Here is a 15,814-nt window from a genome sequence, read left to right on the forward strand (position 1 = left end):
AATTAAGCTGCAGCCAGGTGCGGTGTCCCACGCCTGTAATCCCAGCACTCTGGGAGGCAGAGGCAGGTGGATCCATGTGAGTTCAAGTCCAGTCTGCGCTACAAGTGAGTCCCGGTCAGCCAGGACTACACTGAGAAACCGTCTCAAAAAAAGAAAAAGAAATTAAGCTTCAGTTGGGCATGGTGGTACACACCTTTAATCCCAGCTGAGGCAGGTGAATCTCTCGAGCTCACAGCCAGTCTTGGGTGCATAGTGAGTTCTGGGACAGCTAGGGAGCTGGGTTCCAAAGTCTGGCCCCAATACATAAAATTCAACCAATCAACCTTCCCTCCATATTTTAGTGTAAGTCCCACTGGTTGGTCGATACATTTTTAAATATAGGCAAACACATATACATATCTGCTACCACTTAGACAAGGTAATGAATCGTGTATGTGGTTATGTGTGTGTGTGTGCTTACTAGGACTTACGCATCTCACATCTTTTACAAATACAGAGAGAATCTTCTTCCCTCTGGTGCCAAGGACAGGACCTCTCCAAAGCAAAGGATGCACTGCACCACTGAGGTGCACTCCCAGCTCCTTCCTGGTCGTTTCAAAGCTGCACAGTGCTCTAGCGTGAGGCTTTACCTTTCATCCAGCCCTCACCGCCACACCTTCCAGCTGAACTCCAGATGGTGCCACAGTGGAGACTTTTCTGCATTTACTCTTTGCCAACATATCACCAGCCATTTTGTCTCTGTTGTTAACGGCCCCATGTTATAAACCAGAAGACAGGCTCTATTCCGAGAAACAACTGCTCTAGATGTGCTGGGGCAGGCCCCTGCAGTACAGTGACTTCAGAATCAACCTTTGCAACGTACCCACTACGGCTGTCTCTTATACTTCTCCTCCCGCAATACCCTGACTTAAGTTACTTCACCAAAGAATAAGCAAGAAGTATAGTTTTATTTCTCTATACACATGTAAAACAATTAGGACCAACATTTTAAACAGAAATGAGTAAAAATCCCCTGTGGAAAAAAATGACACTGAAATGGGGACAGAGCTGCTGCGAGGGGTCAGCACATTAGCCCTGACAAGCTACAGCAACTCTGATTGGTCCAAGAAATGAAGATCCTGGGAGGATATAAGAGGGAGACAAAGGACGGCAATTTACTGAGGAAGTGGGCCTCGAAGTGGACCACGAGGTGGAACTGGGGGCCGTGGGGTGGGTCTGGGTGGAGGGAGGGGCCCCCGCTGGTAGCCATAGGGAGGGGGTCTCGGAGGACCAGTGTATCCATGAGGGGGCATCAACGGAGGAGGCCCACGCATACCGTGTGGAGGCATGGGGCCTGGGTGACCTGCAGGAAGAAAAAATCAGTTAATAAGTGAAAGTAGGAAGCCGTTAACATTGAGATCAGTAGGGGCTAAGATAGAGAACAGAAGAAATGTGAGAAGCCAGAGAAAGGGCATGGGGCAGGGCAATGAGAAAAAGCTGTAAGAAGCAAAACCAACAACTCAATGACAGATGCTCCACCCCCAGCGCTTGGGAAGCTGAGGCAGGAGGAGCAGGAGCCAAAGCTTCCTAAGGTACAGAGTATCTGCACGTCTCTTGTCTCTCTCACACACACAGATATGCAAGAATAAGAAAGGGGCTAGCGACCACTCACCCATGGGAGATCCAAAAGGAGGCCCTCGTGGGGGCATGCCCATCGGAGGAGGTCCAGGATGAGGCATTCCAGGCGGTGGTCGAGGCGGTGGCTGGCCCCCGGAGCCTGGAGGTCCAGCATGCGGGTGTCCTAGGCCATGGGGGCCATGGTGGGCCAGCTGCATCTGGGACATCCCTATGAAAATAAAACAAACACAAAGAGAAGAGAGACATGGAAAACAAGGCCAACAAAACAGAAGAGAAGAAAATAACAAAAGTGACAAGAGATTAAAACAAGGTTGGTGCTGTCCTTCACCCCTTTCTGCAATAAAATCCAACCAAATGCACAGGCACTTCATTTTCTATGATTTTTTTTTTTAAATCAACACTTGTCTGAAGGTGACTGACAGCAGTGGCTAAAGTAGTCATGCTGCTAATTTACCTCCAAGTTTATTTAGCACATCAGAAATATCTTTTCTCTTGATGTGAAGAAAAAAAGACAATGAAATGTGCACTTACTTTCCTTCTCTGACTCAAGTATGGGGATGGCGACAGCAAAGCCCAGAGCAGGCAGAACTCTCGTTCTGCGCAGGGCTCGGGAAGGCGGCAGGTGATGGCAGGGCAAAGGCTGGGCTCTAAGGCCAGTAAGAGCTCCTTAGGAGGACCAGGCCTGGGGGCTGTATCCCCAGCATACTAAAGGCTGAGGCAGAGGGATCAGCAGTAGTTGAAAACCAGCCTTAGCTACCTAGCAAAGTCGAGACCAGTCTGAGGCACATATAAGAGTCTGGCTCAAAACAGAAACAAAACAAAAACAAACAAACAAAAAAAAGCCCATAAAATTTTAGCCCACCTCATGGTGCACACTTTTAACCCCAGCACTGGGGAGGCAGAAGCAAGTGCATACGTGTGCGTGTGGTAAGGTAGCCTGGTCTAGAGAGCATCCAGGTCAGCCAGGGCTCCATTATGAACCATATCCAGCCACCCACCCAAAAGAGGAGTCCTCAAGGGGACCAGAGAGTGGCTGTCAACTGCTCCAGGCAGGAAGTTGAACACGTGCAAACACAGGCACTCAACATGATGCCAACCTGCCATCGGGAGACCCTGAATCCCGATCGCTAGGACAGCGAGTTTATGTTTCATTAAGTAAAAGGGACAGAAAATGTAAGGAAATGCCTATGAGTACCCTAGAAGAGTTACTCAGTGAAAGAAGATCAAAGACAGCGTGAGTCACAGCGACAGGACGCTCGTACAGTGGGCGCTGGCCTGTGGCGACAGACCTGCTCTGCAAAGCGGGTGACAGAGCCGACTAACGCCCCGAGTTGTGAACTCAGCTCCAACAAGAGCTGCCTGAGATGACGTGAGGAGAGAACCGGGACCTGTGGGGCTGAGCCTGTTCTAGCCAGCCAAGAACCAAGGACCAGAGAATCAGAACCTGTACATCTAATGTTGCAGATGAACAGAAGAGAACCAAGCACAAAATTCATACAAAGGAGTGGATGTTGGCTGCTAAGGTTGACAAGTCACACAGAGAATCCAGAAAAACAAAAAGGCAACAATTTCAAACAAGACAGAGCTGCTTACAAGTTTAACGGTGGTTAAGAACAACAATGGCCCTGTGGCCTGCAGGTGCTCACCTCTACTCCCAGCACTGAGGAGGGGCGGGCGGATCTCCCAGCCAGAGGCCAGCCTGCTCTACAGAGTGAGTTCCAGGACGGCCAGGGCTACACTGAGAAACCCTGTTCACCCCACCACCCACTCCACAAAAAAGAAAAAAAGTAGGAAAGTCTCCTAGATTTGGCAACTGGGTTACTATGCTGCAGTCAGAGCAGAAGATGAGAGTTTTGAAGTACAGGCTATTCTTCAGAAAATGTAAGAAACAGATAAAATGGGAGCACCAAAGTGTACAAAGTACTGTTTGTTTTCTGAAGGAAAGGACTCTGGACTATTTCCACCCAAGACAAAGAGCAGCAGTGACAGAGACCTCTCACAAGCTCAGCTCCTACCCCAGCGCAGAGCACTCACCTGGATGGGGCATTCCACCCGGTGGGAACGGATGAGGGTGCGAATGTCCGTGACCGGGATGTCCAGCCCCTGGAGTTCCTGCTGCTGGGGGGCCATGTCCTCCAGCCCCAGGTGGCATAGGTGGTGGGGGCATGGCTGGAGGTATCCCAGGAGGCAGGGCTCCAGGAGGCGGCACTGGCGGTGGGAAGGAGCCAGGAGGAGGCATGCCTGTGTACAAAAGAGAGTTAACTTAACGGCCACGAAACAACAATGTCTTACAGAAGTCCAGCCGCCGCCACCGCGCCTCGCTCCTTTCCCACTGCACACTGGTTTAATGGCTCACTCTTTCAGGGTTTTCTCTGCCCCTACCCCTTCCTCCCAAGGGCTGCACTAGTTTAGTCTGAGCTAGAAGCTTTACCTGGTGGAGGAAGCCCAGAACCCAGGGATGAAACCACAGGATTGGGGGCAGAAGGCGGAGGGGGCGCATCTGCAAACAGCTGATGAGGGCGGTCAGCCTGGGACAGTGGATTCTGGGCCGCCAGAAGTCGTTCAGCTGCTGAGCCATGACGCTCGCCCTTAGAGTCCTTCTTGAAGGCGTAAGACACAGTGATTGGGCGGTTACACAGGTACTGCCCATTCATGGCCTCAATTGCTGCATCCGAAGCATCAAATGAAGCAAAATTAATGAAGGCATAACCCTTGGAGTTGCCTGTGTCGGGGTCCCGCATAATCTTAGGGGTCTGTAAGATGACTCCAAAGGCGCTGAAAGTATCATAAAGCAGCTTTTCATCAATTTCTGGGTCCAGGTTCCCAATGAAGATGTTGGCTCCTACATCCAGGTTTTTGTTGTGAGCCGAGGCCTTGTTCACCCGTATTGGCTTCCCATAGAGTTTGATCATGTTCATAATCTTAATGGCATAGTCAGCATCTTCCTCACTCAAAAATTCAACAAAGCCATAACCTGGGGGGGGGGGAATCACTCAGGTGAAGAGATTCAAAATGAAACATTAACTCACCAGCCTCCAAACACAAAGAACCGTCATAGAATAGCTAGGGGTGCTGTTGGTGCATGCCTTTAGTCCCAGCACTCGGGTGGCAGAGGCAGGCTGACCCATGAGTTTGAAGACAGTGCGAGTTCTAGTATAGCCAGGGCTACACAGAGAAGACCTGTCTCCAGAACAAAACAACAAAATGATAGAATAATCTCACTTCTACTGAGGATGGTTCTAGTAACTAATGCTAGAGACTATTCCATAAACAAACTGAACTAAAGCTTAAGGGAAAGAAAGCTTTAGGCCGCTCATTCCAAAACAGTTGTGACTAGTCTGCTGGGGCCGTTAACCACGTACTCACCTTGGTGCTGGCCAGTGACTCTGTCCTTTGGCATGTGGGTGTTGACCACTGGCCCTGCCTGGAGAAAGAGCTCCCACAGCAGTGGTTCGCTTACTTTCTCGTCTAGACCCCCCACGTACACCGTGGCATCTAAAGGGAGGAAGCAGGAGGTAAGGTCAACGTCAGCAGTGAAAAAGAAACCAAAAACCAAAAACGTTAACTAAAGCCGTGAAACACACCCCCCCCCCCCCTTCTGCCTACTCTGGAAAATTCGCTAAAATTTCGGCATTCTTGCTGATTCTGTATTTCCGGGAGAGCTGCATTTGTCTGTTTGGGAGTGGGCGTGCACAGGGGCCTGAACCGAAGGCATCGACCCTCGCAGGCCTCGGCCTGCACCCGGCCTCCAGGCCGGCGCCCTGAGATCGGTCTCACGCCGGGGAAACCGAGTCTCCCCGCCTCGGCGGAAGCGCTTCTGTCGCTAATCTCCCCTCCGCCTCCCCCGGGCCCATCTTAGGCTTTTCTCTCCCAATTACCCTGATTCCGTTCGGAAATCGGCCCGGCAGCCATGGCGAAAACGCTCCCGCCGTCTCTAAGCAGCGGCACCGCCTTCTGACCTCAGCTTCTACTTCCACTTCCGGGCCAAGGCTCGCGTTGGGCGGGGCCGGAGGCAGGGGAGGAGCCGGAAGCGGCCGCGGCCATCTTAGGGTTGGATCGGACCCTGGTGGACCTGGACGGGCGCTCAGGAGCTGTGCTCGGCCAGGACGGAAGCGCTCAGCCCCTCTGGGTGCAGTTCTAGCCTATCCGGGGGTCCCACTGCTCCCCAAGTGCAAATTCAAATGCTGGGCCGGGCTGTGTGTGTTCTGTGACGCAGAGACGTGCTAGGGAAGCACCCGTTTACCTCGTTCCGTAACCCGCCTGCAGAGACTCGCCCTTGGCCCAGGCTTGAGCTCGAGGCATTTTGTTTTCCCTTAAGGGAAGATACTGAAGTGTCAGAGCTCCGCTCATGTTTGGGAATCTGAGACATAAAACCGGGTGTGTTCACATGAACTTGAAGATGCCTCAGCTCAGCCTGCAGAACACACTCCGGCCTCGGCAGCATCCTACATTCTTGTCCCATCTCCTAAATACGAGACCAAAAGAGAACCTTTCTACTGGGCGTAGTGGTAGTGATGGCGCCCGCTTTTAATCCCAGTACTCGGGAGTCACGGGCAGGTGAGTTAGGCCAGCCTGGTCTACAGAGTAAGTTCCAGAACAGCCAGGGCTACACAGGGAAACCCAGTCTCGGGGTGGGGGTGTGGGGGGGAATGCAGGGCTCTGTAGCTCACCCCTGTAATCCAGCACACTGGGAGGCAGAGGAAGGTGGATCTTTGAGTTTGAGACCAGCCAGGTCTACAAAGTGAGTCCAGAACAGCCCAGGCTACACAGAAAAAGCCTGTCTCAAAAAACAAAAATGAAAAAATAATTTAAACACACTTGTTTCCCCAAATCGCATGTGAATTCTGCCGAGTCCCAACTGACTTGAACCTTTATTTCCTTATTATTAATATGGGTGCTTTTCTCTCAGTTCACACCCTCCCCCCACCGCTTTGCTGCGATCTTCATTCAACACAAGAAACAATACTGGTAATGTGTAGAAATACTGTGCTTTAATGAGCTTCCTTAAATAGAAATGCAGCTACAAAAATATACAGTGGGAGGAGAGAGTGTCTCCCTTGTTCACCTCATTCCCACAGAAATGGATTTCAAAGCAGCGTCCGGGAGTTGAGAATGAGGTCTCTGGGACACCTTGTTGGGACCGATGAAAAGGGTCTCTGATCTCACGGTTCTGACAGTCACACAAGATGTATGGAATTGCGGGGGAGGTGGGTGAGGAAGTGGGGGGGGGGGGAGGCAACCACATTCTGAATTGGTTTTGTTTCTTATTCTGCAAACCACAAGAAACGAAAAAAGCTCCACGAGTCAAACAAGACTGGAGAGCTGGAGGTTGGAAGCACCATCGTCCGCTGCGGGATCTCGCCCACCAAGTGAGCGTCTTTATGGCTGGAATGCGGAAGAAGCACCCAGGTCCGACAGAAAGGGCCGAAGAGGCCCCTGCACCTGCGCCTCTGCCCCTCCCTACCCTCTGCTACAGTTTCAACGGGTCTGAGAGAGGATGCTATTTGGATCTCTTTTCTTGCAGTGGTCCTCAGGAGATATTCTTGGTGCCCATTTTCTTAATAGTTCCTGAAGAAGAGACAGCTCATCCTGAAGGCCAGAGATTGTAAGAGCTGAGGAGCCCATCTAGAGGGAGGCAAGGAAGGGCACAGAGGAATATTGTTGCAGGTCTAGCTTTCTGTCTTTCTTTTTTCTTTTTCTTTGTGTGTGTGAGAGAGGAAGAGAGACTGGGTCTCTGTTTAGACCAGGCTAGCCTGGAATTCTTGTTTTGTTTTTGTTTTTTTCAAGGCAGATTTTTCTGTGTAGCCCTGGCTGTCCTAGAACTCACTTTGTAAATCAGGCTCTCCTCGAACTCGGAGATCCACCTCCCTCTGCCTCCTGAGTGCTGGGATTAAACTACCCAGCTAGTTTTCTATTCTTTTTTTTTAAATTTTTATTAATTACACTTTATTCACTTTGTATCCCCCCCATAACCCCTCCCTCCTCCCCTCCCAATACCACCTTCTCTCCCCCTTCTCCATGCATGCCCCTCCCCAAGTCCACTGATAGGGGAGGTCTTCCTCTCCTTCCTTCTGATCCTAGTCTATCAGATCTCATCAGGAGTGGCTGCATTGTCTTCTGTGGCCTGGTAAGGCTGCTTAGTTTTCTATTCTTAAGGTCCTTGCTTCTTCTAGAGTCTTAAATGTTCTTTCCCCTTCTGTGCCCTGACTCTCCATGATCAAAGCCACAGGCGGTTTTCCCACTGCCCATTATTATAAGTGGACCCAATTTGATAAATGGAATGCTATGCCCCAATTCCTCCAGCCCTTTGCCTCTCTAGCTCTTCCTCTCCCATCCAGTCTCTCTTCCCTTCTCACCTGGACCTCAGGCCTTCCCCTCAGGTAACAGCGTTTCCAGAACCTGATCTGAGGTCCCAGATATCCAGGCAGCAGTAGCCCAGGAGGTAAAGGGCAAGCCCCCCAATGTGACGGGAGCCCCCATTCCTGGTCAGCTAGGCTTTCAGAGGACCTAGCAGCTCGAGGAAGCCAATGAGAGGAGACTGCCAGCAAGGAGGGGCTGTCTTGCCAAGGACAGAGCTGATTCATGGGGGTCAGGGCCCCTCTAGAGAACAGCAACACAGAACTGGGGGGACCAGGAGCCATGAAGCTTGTCTAAAAGAGAAAGAGAAGTCAACAGGCAAGTGAGAAAACACCCACTCTCTGAAGTAGAAAGGGTACCCAGCTGCCACCCACTCACTGGACCAGTGGCTGAACTCCAACCTCCTTCTTCCGGCCTCCCTTCTTCTCATCAGGCTCAAGCGCTTTGAGCTTAGTAGGTTGATTTGTACTATATGGACATGAAAGAAGGCTAACAAACAAATGAAGACAAAAAGAGTGCTGTCTGCTCTTCTGGGACATCTGTCCTGCTGACCGCAGGCTATAAGCGACAGCTGTAAAGGAACTCAGATATCTTATTCTACATCACATCTCGTGGTGAGAACCTGGGAAAGTCAGGGAATTGAAGTGTAGGCATCGTACCTGCTGTCCAGGGAACCAGGAATCTGGGCAATGCTCTGGATTGTAGCCAGGATTAAGGAACTGCGATATCTGTTCCTTGCTGTAGCGTAAATCCCAGTCCCAGACAGACAGATGTAAATTACCAGAGCTCCCAGCTAGGGCCTGGGAGTCCTCGGGGGTGTAAACTTGTGTGTAGGAGTTGAACTGGACAGAGGAAACAAGAAAAGGGGTGTTTAGAACTCAGGAAGTAGCTCGGATAAAAGCACCTGCCATGTGAGGTGAAGACCTGAGTTTGAATTCTCAGAACCCACACAAAGCCAGACACACAGCTCAGGGTCTGATTGTCAGTGCTACTGCAGGACGGTGGAGGCAGAGAGGAGAATCCTGGAAGCTGGGGGGCAGCTGGCCTGAAGTACCCAGCCAACTAGCAACAGAGACTGCCGAGATGGGGGGAGGGGAGGGCTGAGGCCTGAGGCTGGCCGCTGGCTTCTGGTGACATGCACACATTCACGCTCACACACGTGAATGTGCACAGACATTTTTTTAACAGGGATGGTTAAATGAGAGCGAGACAGAGACACAGAGAGTACAGAGTTTTGTTTCCCACATCTGGAAACAAATTATGAACCTCTTACCTCCTGTTTCAGCCATCAAATACAAAACAAAAGTCTAATTCCAAGAGTGAGCTCCCCAAACCCCTTTCACAAACTTCAATTTTCATAAATCTAGAATGAATCTCAAAGTTTGAATAGTCAACAGAAGAAAATAGGAAATAGAGGCACCTGTCCACTCTTCTTCCCACGCTCCCAGGGAGTATTTCTCAGAAAGGTAAGGGTGTCGGGAACCCGGATGCTGTCATGCAGAGCAAGGAGGAAGAACTCCGAGAATTGGAATTGAGCTGGGAACTGCTGGAGGAGCTGCCAGGCACAGTCGAGGAAGAGCGGAAACACTGGGGCCTGAGAAGAGAAAAAGCTAAGAGTCTGTGAGGATCTCAAGAAGGGCTAGCAAAATATGAGAACGGGGCCCCAGAGACAGGACACTAAGAAGGTCAGGGGTTAAAACAGGAATTGAGAGCCGGAGGGCCGTGAGGCTGGCTCACCTGAGTGTCCACTCAGCTTAACTCGGCCCATTTAGACCAGTTTAGGCTATATTCTTAACCCTCATTTCTTTAATAATGACCCCCCTTGAAAAAAGTGTTCTCACCTCCTCACTGGCCCCAGTTTCCCCAAGCCTGGTCAGGAAGGGGTGACCAGCTGCCACCCACTCCCGTTGCACTAGTGACTGGAAACCAAACAATGTCCGAGCTTCAGGGGCCAAAAGCAGCTGGACGAGTGAAGAGAGGAGGCCATTGAAATCACGATCACCGTGCTCTGGGTGAAGAAGGAACAAAGAAGGGAGTCCAAGAAACTAGGGCAGGAGGGAAGGAGACGAGGAAACATGGGAAAGGGGGAGAAGGCAGGATTGAGAGGGCACAGAAAAGTAAAGAGAAAACAAAGCGCAAATGATTCACTTTGTAGATTTTACATTCTCTAGAAACACCCAGTGTCACAGAGGAAGCAAGTCACACCTCCCAAAGCAGCACCCCGGTGTCCTTCTCACCCTGCCCCTGTCCACTGATGAAGGGGTGAGAGGGACTAAGAACATCTTAGAATTAGGGACAACGGTTAACAGTCAGGGACTGAGTAGCTCTGACAGCTGAATTGGCACGAGTGCTTCCTACTAACAGGAAGATGCTGGTATTAAAGAGGCACAAGGAAGCTCCCCCTTCCACACTATGACTCACTTGGAGGAAAAAGGTAAGGAATGGAAGGAGCTGACCCAAGGAACTCACCTTGAAGTATGACAGAACGGACCCGGGATGTCACTAATACCGAGATGTCACTGGCCTTTCGAAGACAAGACCTGGGAGGGCATGTGAGGAAGGGGAACGGATTGGAAGAGAGCAGTTTTCCAAACACCTGCTTCTGCCTCTGAAAAACACTAAGTCTTCTTGGGAAACTGAAGGGATGCATTTATGGAAGGCCACCGGAAAGCCAGGAAAAGAGAAGTGGAATTATTACCCATGCTTAGAAGACTGGGAATACCTGACATAGTCCAACCATCGGGTTCCTTCCAAGGCTGAGAGCCACTTATCTTCAGCTACAGATGAATCTAGCAGGGGGGATCAAGAAGGACAAGGAGATCAGAACCCAGGACTCAGGATCTAGGTCTATACCCAGAGGGGGTAAGAAGTCTGGTTGAGAGCCATGTGTGTGATACACACCTTTAATCTCAGCACTCAGAGGCAGCCAGACCTCTGAGTTCCAGGCCAGCCTAATTGACATAGTAAGTTTCATTTCAGGACTGCCAGGGCTACACGGAGAAACCCTGTCTCAAAAAAATAGAATAGCCAGGCATGGTGGCTGTTTCCCAGCACTCAAGGAGGCAGAGGCAGTCAGATATCTGAGTTTGAGGCCAGCCTGCTCTACAAAGTGAGTCCAGGACAACCAAGGCTACACAGAGAAATTGTCTCAGAAAAACACAAACAAAATCCACCCTACTTAATAACTTAAAAAAAAAAGAAAGTCTAGTAGTGGTTTCTTAAGACTGGTTAAGAATTATGAATGAAGCCCTTAGGTTTGATCTTGAACATTTAAAGTTTTTTATGGGTATACAATATTGTAAATAAAATTAATCAATTCATCGTACACTTAAGATGGTTAGAGTGAATTTCATAAAGCTGCTTTTTTTTTTTTTTTTTCAGGGACAGCCTAGACTGTCCTTAAATTCATGATAGTAATTCTCTTGATTTTATTACCTAAATGCTGTGATACGGGTACGTACCACCACACCCATATTCAGCCAACAAAGTTTTTTCTTTTTAAAGGTGGGAGCAGGCTGGGACCTTTAGTCCCAGCAGGCAAGAGGGAGGCAGGCAGGTCTACACAGTGAGCTCCAGGGCAGCCAGGAAGACAGAGATTCTATCTCAAAGAATAAGGGGCTGGAGAGATAGCTCAGCAGTTAAGAGCAGTGGCTGCTCTTCCAGAGGTCCTGAGTTCTATTCCCAGCAACTACATGGTAGCTCACAACCATCTATAATACAATCCAATGCCCTCTTCTGTGGATGAAGACATCATGCTCATATACATTAAACATATGAATAAATCCTTTATAAAATCCTTTAAAAAATAAAATAAAACCAAAAAATATTTGGGGAAAAACAGGCTATTTGGTAAGTCTGTAGGCAATGAGGGTAAAAAAAAAAAATTGGGCTAAAGGATTATTCATCTATACTATATAAAATAGTAAACCAGGTTGGGTTTGAGGGTTCAAAGGTTATTCTCACCAGGCAGGCAAAGCGTCCTCAGCCTTAAGTGGGCAAGATGGATATCCGCAAGACTAGGCATCTCATCCGTGGTATCTACCAAGACAACATCGGAATGCCCAGCTTGTAGCATTGACTCCACTGCGCTGAAGGAAGAAAGGGAGTTGGGAATCAAGGCAAGGGATCTTCTCAGAATACCAAGCCCTTGAGCCTCATCAGGACCCCTCACCTGATCTCCTCTTTATTGGGGTCACTGGCTACATAGAAGCCTCCACACCGGAGAAGGTCACTGCCTCCAGGGTGATGCCAGGACAGGCGCTTCAGATGGGTGAGAGGAGGGTCATCGTGAAGGAACCACACTTAAGATGCCCTTGTCCCACCACAACCTCACAGGAAGCCCTCCCATCCCTTGTCCCCTGACCCTCTCATTTCCAACTGACCGGTCCACGGCCCTGATGGAAGTGGGCAAATGCTCTTCTGACTTCACTGTCCAGAATCCGACTAGGGACCCAGAAGTAACCTGAGAGGCTGCAAAATGAAGAGCAGTGCCACAGCTGTTCAGTGACCTATGCTGAGGAAGCCATTATGACAATAGGAAAGACCATTCCAAGGTACCTTAGGTTTTGAAAACAGCAGTAAGAGAGTCTGGAGTTTATGGGGAATATTGGCTTAGAGGATCAAGGAACTCTGGGAAGACTGGAAGGCAGTGGGAGTCAGGGTAGCCTGGGGCTTCACCTGGTAGCTACGTCGAACCTCTCATTGACCGTGCTAACCCTCCAGCCTTTGGCCCCTTGCTTCTTCCGCTCAGTTTCCCAGTCTTCTAAAGTCTCCAGGAGAGGAATAGGTGGTTTTCGGGAGGCAGGAACCTTACCTGGAACAAGAGTGAGAAACAGAAGAAGAGGAGGAGGAGGAGGAGGAGGAGGAGGAGGAGGAGGAGGAAGAGGAGGAGGAAGAAGAAGAAGAAGAAGAAGAAGAAGAAGAAGAAGAAGAAGAAGAAGAAGAAGAAGAAGAAATATTTTGTCTAACTAGCCCTTCTGTTTTAGACTCTTCCCGTTTCCATAACCTAACCCATCTTCACTTACCAACTTTGCTCAGGTTTATCCCTCTATACTGTTGGGCTTGACTACTCTGAGCTTTGGCTTGAACAATGGCCATGGTTACCTGGGGAGGAGAGCATATCCCGTCCTTTAGCCTCAGACTGAAGATGTAAAAGGAATGAAATACCATCTTTACCACAAATAGAGAAGAGCAGCTAAAACAGGCCCTAGAGAGCCAGGTCACTGCCTCCAGTAGCCTATGCCTTCAATCCAGAACTCTGGAGGCAGAGGCAGGCAGATCTCTGTGAGTTTGAGACAAGCCTGGTCTACAAAGAGTTCTAGAACATCAGGGTTGTTACACAGATAAACCCTGTCTCGAAGAAAAAAACAAAATAAATAAAAATTAAAAAACAGGTCCTAGAGAGACCTCCGTAAGTGGTTAGGCTCTATGGTCAGAAACAAATCTAGAACCACAGACTCATAGAATATAAATTTGGGAATTAATTAGAAATATTACCCAACTCCATATTTTTCAGAGGTAAAAACTTAGCTGTAGTTACCGCCGTTGGTAACTGACAGAGCCAGGCTGGAATGCAGGCCCCTTCCCCACGTGAGACTATCACTACAGCCTGTTAGTGTGTCCTTGAGTGGAGAGAAACGGTGAGACTGGAGAGCGGAGAAGGCCCTGGGCTTCTGAGGAGAGAAGGAGCCCTCTGAGAGCTCTCACCTGGAAGGCCTGTGGGGCCAGCCCTCCAGCCTCGAAACGGACTCGAAGCAGCCGGAAGTCTCGGCCATGAAGGAGAATCTCCTCTGGGATGAACTTCAGCTGGGATCCCGGACGCAAGAGCTGCACTTTCGACAAGCCGCTCACTGAAGAGTAAAGAGCAGCATAACCTGGGGTCACTCTGGGGCATGTCTGCTAGCCCATCCTGCCCACCCCTTGCAGTCTTCTGAGAACAGAAAGTGGGGGCTCTAGAGCCCCTTTTACTCAACATCAGACTTACCAGCCTCTAATCGCCCAATGTTGATCAGGGCAAAATCATAGTCACTGTTCAGGTGTGTGTCCTAAAGGAAGCACAAGACTGAAGCTCCACCTCCGTCCTTCCTTGGTGCCTCCTCCCTTCCCGGCAGAAGGCAGCTTCCCTAGAAACAGTTCCTCCCATATCTGACACATTCAAAAGGCAAACCATAATCCGTGTTTGCCCAAGTCAAGTCCCTTTCTCCCTTCATTCTGGCTGTCCTTTCCTGTTTTTGAAAGAGTATTGCTATGTAGCCCAGGCTAGCCTGGAACTCTCATGGTCTCCAACTATCCCAGCTGCTGGGATCCCAGGTCAGTGCCACCATGCTCCCAGCTTTTCTATTACACTAACCACCTCACCTGATTTCGCTGCCATCCGCAAGGCTGGAAGGTGACCCTAAAGTTAGTGCAGATCAGAGCTCCAGGCAGTTCCAGGCCTTGGCCTTTCCTCCACCCTGGTGCCCATGCTAGGATCTGCTCCCCTAAAAAGGAAAAAGGGAAGCAAAGTGATGACCATTCCCAGAGCTGCCTACGCTGCTACATGGCTGCTGGTTCATCCTTCTAGAATGCAGAATGGGAGGAAAAGAACTGGCGTATTTTAAGCCTCTACAACTCTTAACAGTGCATGGAACTGGTGGTAGACAGTAGTCTTTGAATAGTTAATAAGAAAATGGCTAAACGAGGGCAAGAAAGCAGAAAGGACATCAATGCCTAGGAGGCAGGAGTGCGAGCCTCAAGCAGAACACTTTGAGGAAAGAATCTTTGGTGAGGACATAAAAAAGTCTGCGGTAGGAGGACTTTTAAAGGAGTCTAGGGAGGTCAGATTATTACCTGGGAGGCAACCAGAGGCCAGGCAACTGCCAAGCTGAGGGCTGCTGGGCTCCGGCATCCTGTTCCCTGGGTCAGACTTTGGTCCAGAGAGCTGAGAAGGGGAGAGAGTTAATCTGGGACCTCCCAACCTCAGGATCTGAGATTTCTTCAGCAGCTGCGTTTGGGGGCCCACATTGAGTCAGTCTCCTCCTCCTCCCCCACCTCTTCCTCCTCTCTCTCAGGGAAACTGAGACCAATGACTGCCAGGAGCTCAGGCCTGCGGCAGGCAGACAGGACAGGGAGGGGCTAGTTAATGGGTAATGAGACAACTGGAGACTGAAAAAGGCAGAGAGCAGGCTCGGTGACAGTTGATGAAAACACACCCTGCTCCTCGGGCTCCTCTCCTTCCCGCTTCATTTCCACGGCATCCCCTTCACACCCTCCAGCCGGCTACCCTCCCGTTTCTTCTCCTTACCCCCATCTCTGGCTCCTCCTTGTGGGGGGCAACGTTGAAACTCTGGCCCCGGCCCCCCCACCACATCTCCCTGACTCCATCCGGGAGCGGAGCAGCTAAGGGTGGGAGTCCTCAGATGCTCACGCTCCCTGGGGAGAGGCTAAATCCTAGAGGAGGGGAGAAAGAGGCCAGGGAGGACACAGGGGAAACGGCGGCGTTTGGGATACCAGAAGCACAGTTCCAGGGGTCTTATTGAAAGGTGTGTCCTGCCCAGACAGGGGAGGCTCTTTGGAAACTTCGGTGACTCTAAAGGACAGGCGAGATGCCCAGCCCCTTAAAGGAGAACTCGCACAATTTTTGGGAAAGTAGAAAGGAAATGGAGAAGCTTAAGAAACAAGAGAGAAATGGAGGAACTGGAGAATCCCCAAATTCCCTTAGGCCAATCCTAAGAATATTACAGGCTGTAGGGAGGGATAGTGCAATTACAAAATGCAAACATTTTGGGCTAGCTCTCTGTACTGTTTCAATGAGAAATGAAACACTATTTTTGTTTGTGGATTTTGTTTTAATTATCCACCT

The 15,814-nt window shown here is 50.0% G+C and overlaps 2 protein-coding genes, 1 long non-coding RNA gene and 1 other non-coding gene across 8 annotated transcripts; 1 reads left to right on the top strand and 3 right to left on the bottom strand.

Moving 5' to 3' along the window:
* Positions 1-928: 928 nt before the first annotated feature.
* On the bottom strand, positions 929-5,617 carry Sf3b4 (splicing factor 3b subunit 4). The gene is made up of 6 exons (XM_021650555.2): positions 5,496-5,617; positions 4,984-5,112; positions 4,049-4,591; positions 3,652-3,858; positions 1,652-1,825; positions 929-1,342 (listed from the first exon to the last, which is right to left on the bottom strand). The coding sequence occupies exons 1-6, from the start codon at positions 5,527-5,529 to the stop codon at positions 1,155-1,157; spliced, it is 1,275 nt and encodes a 424-aa protein (XP_021506230.1). The 5' UTR covers positions 5,530-5,617; the 3' UTR covers positions 929-1,154.
* On the bottom strand, positions 2,017-2,144 carry LOC132646166 (small nucleolar RNA SNORA19). The gene has a single exon (XR_009584291.1). It is a non-coding gene; the product is annotated as a small nucleolar RNA SNORA19 (small nucleolar RNA).
* A 39-nt stretch (positions 5,618-5,656) lies between the features above and the next one.
* Positions 5,657-11,299, top strand: LOC132656982 (uncharacterized). The gene is made up of 2 exons (XR_009594824.1): positions 5,657-6,174; positions 6,901-11,299. It is a non-coding gene; the product is annotated as an uncharacterized LOC132656982 (long non-coding RNA).
* Mtmr11 (myotubularin related protein 11) lies at positions 6,589-15,560 on the bottom strand. 5 transcript variants are annotated; one of them, XM_021650542.2, is made up of 17 exons: positions 15,257-15,546; positions 14,803-14,893; positions 14,332-14,453; positions 13,958-14,018; positions 13,681-13,823; positions 12,999-13,077; positions 12,652-12,787; positions 12,357-12,444; positions 12,146-12,234; positions 11,938-12,062; positions 10,697-10,763; positions 10,444-10,514; positions 9,816-9,982; positions 9,395-9,568; positions 8,634-8,816; positions 7,974-8,267; positions 6,589-7,242 (listed from the first exon to the last, which is right to left on the bottom strand). In XM_021650542.2, the coding sequence occupies exons 1-17, from the start codon at positions 15,320-15,322 to the stop codon at positions 7,096-7,098; spliced, it is 2,103 nt and encodes a 700-aa protein (XP_021506217.1). In that variant the 5' UTR covers positions 15,323-15,546; the 3' UTR covers positions 6,589-7,095. The 5 variants fall into 5 exon arrangements, with proteins under 5 accessions (XP_021506217.1, XP_060249054.1, XP_060249052.1 ...); XM_060393071.1 differs by lacking the exon at positions 15,257-15,546 and adding an exon at positions 15,165-15,183; XM_060393069.1 differs by lacking the exon at positions 15,257-15,546 and adding an exon at positions 15,004-15,089.
* Positions 15,561-15,814: the final 254 nt, after the last annotated feature.

Source organism: Meriones unguiculatus, chromosome 10 (genome assembly GCF_030254825.1).
Source record: "Meriones unguiculatus strain TT.TT164.6M chromosome 10, Bangor_MerUng_6.1, whole genome shotgun sequence".
Classification (NCBI taxonomy): Eukaryota; Metazoa; Chordata; class Mammalia; order Rodentia; family Muridae; genus Meriones; species Meriones unguiculatus.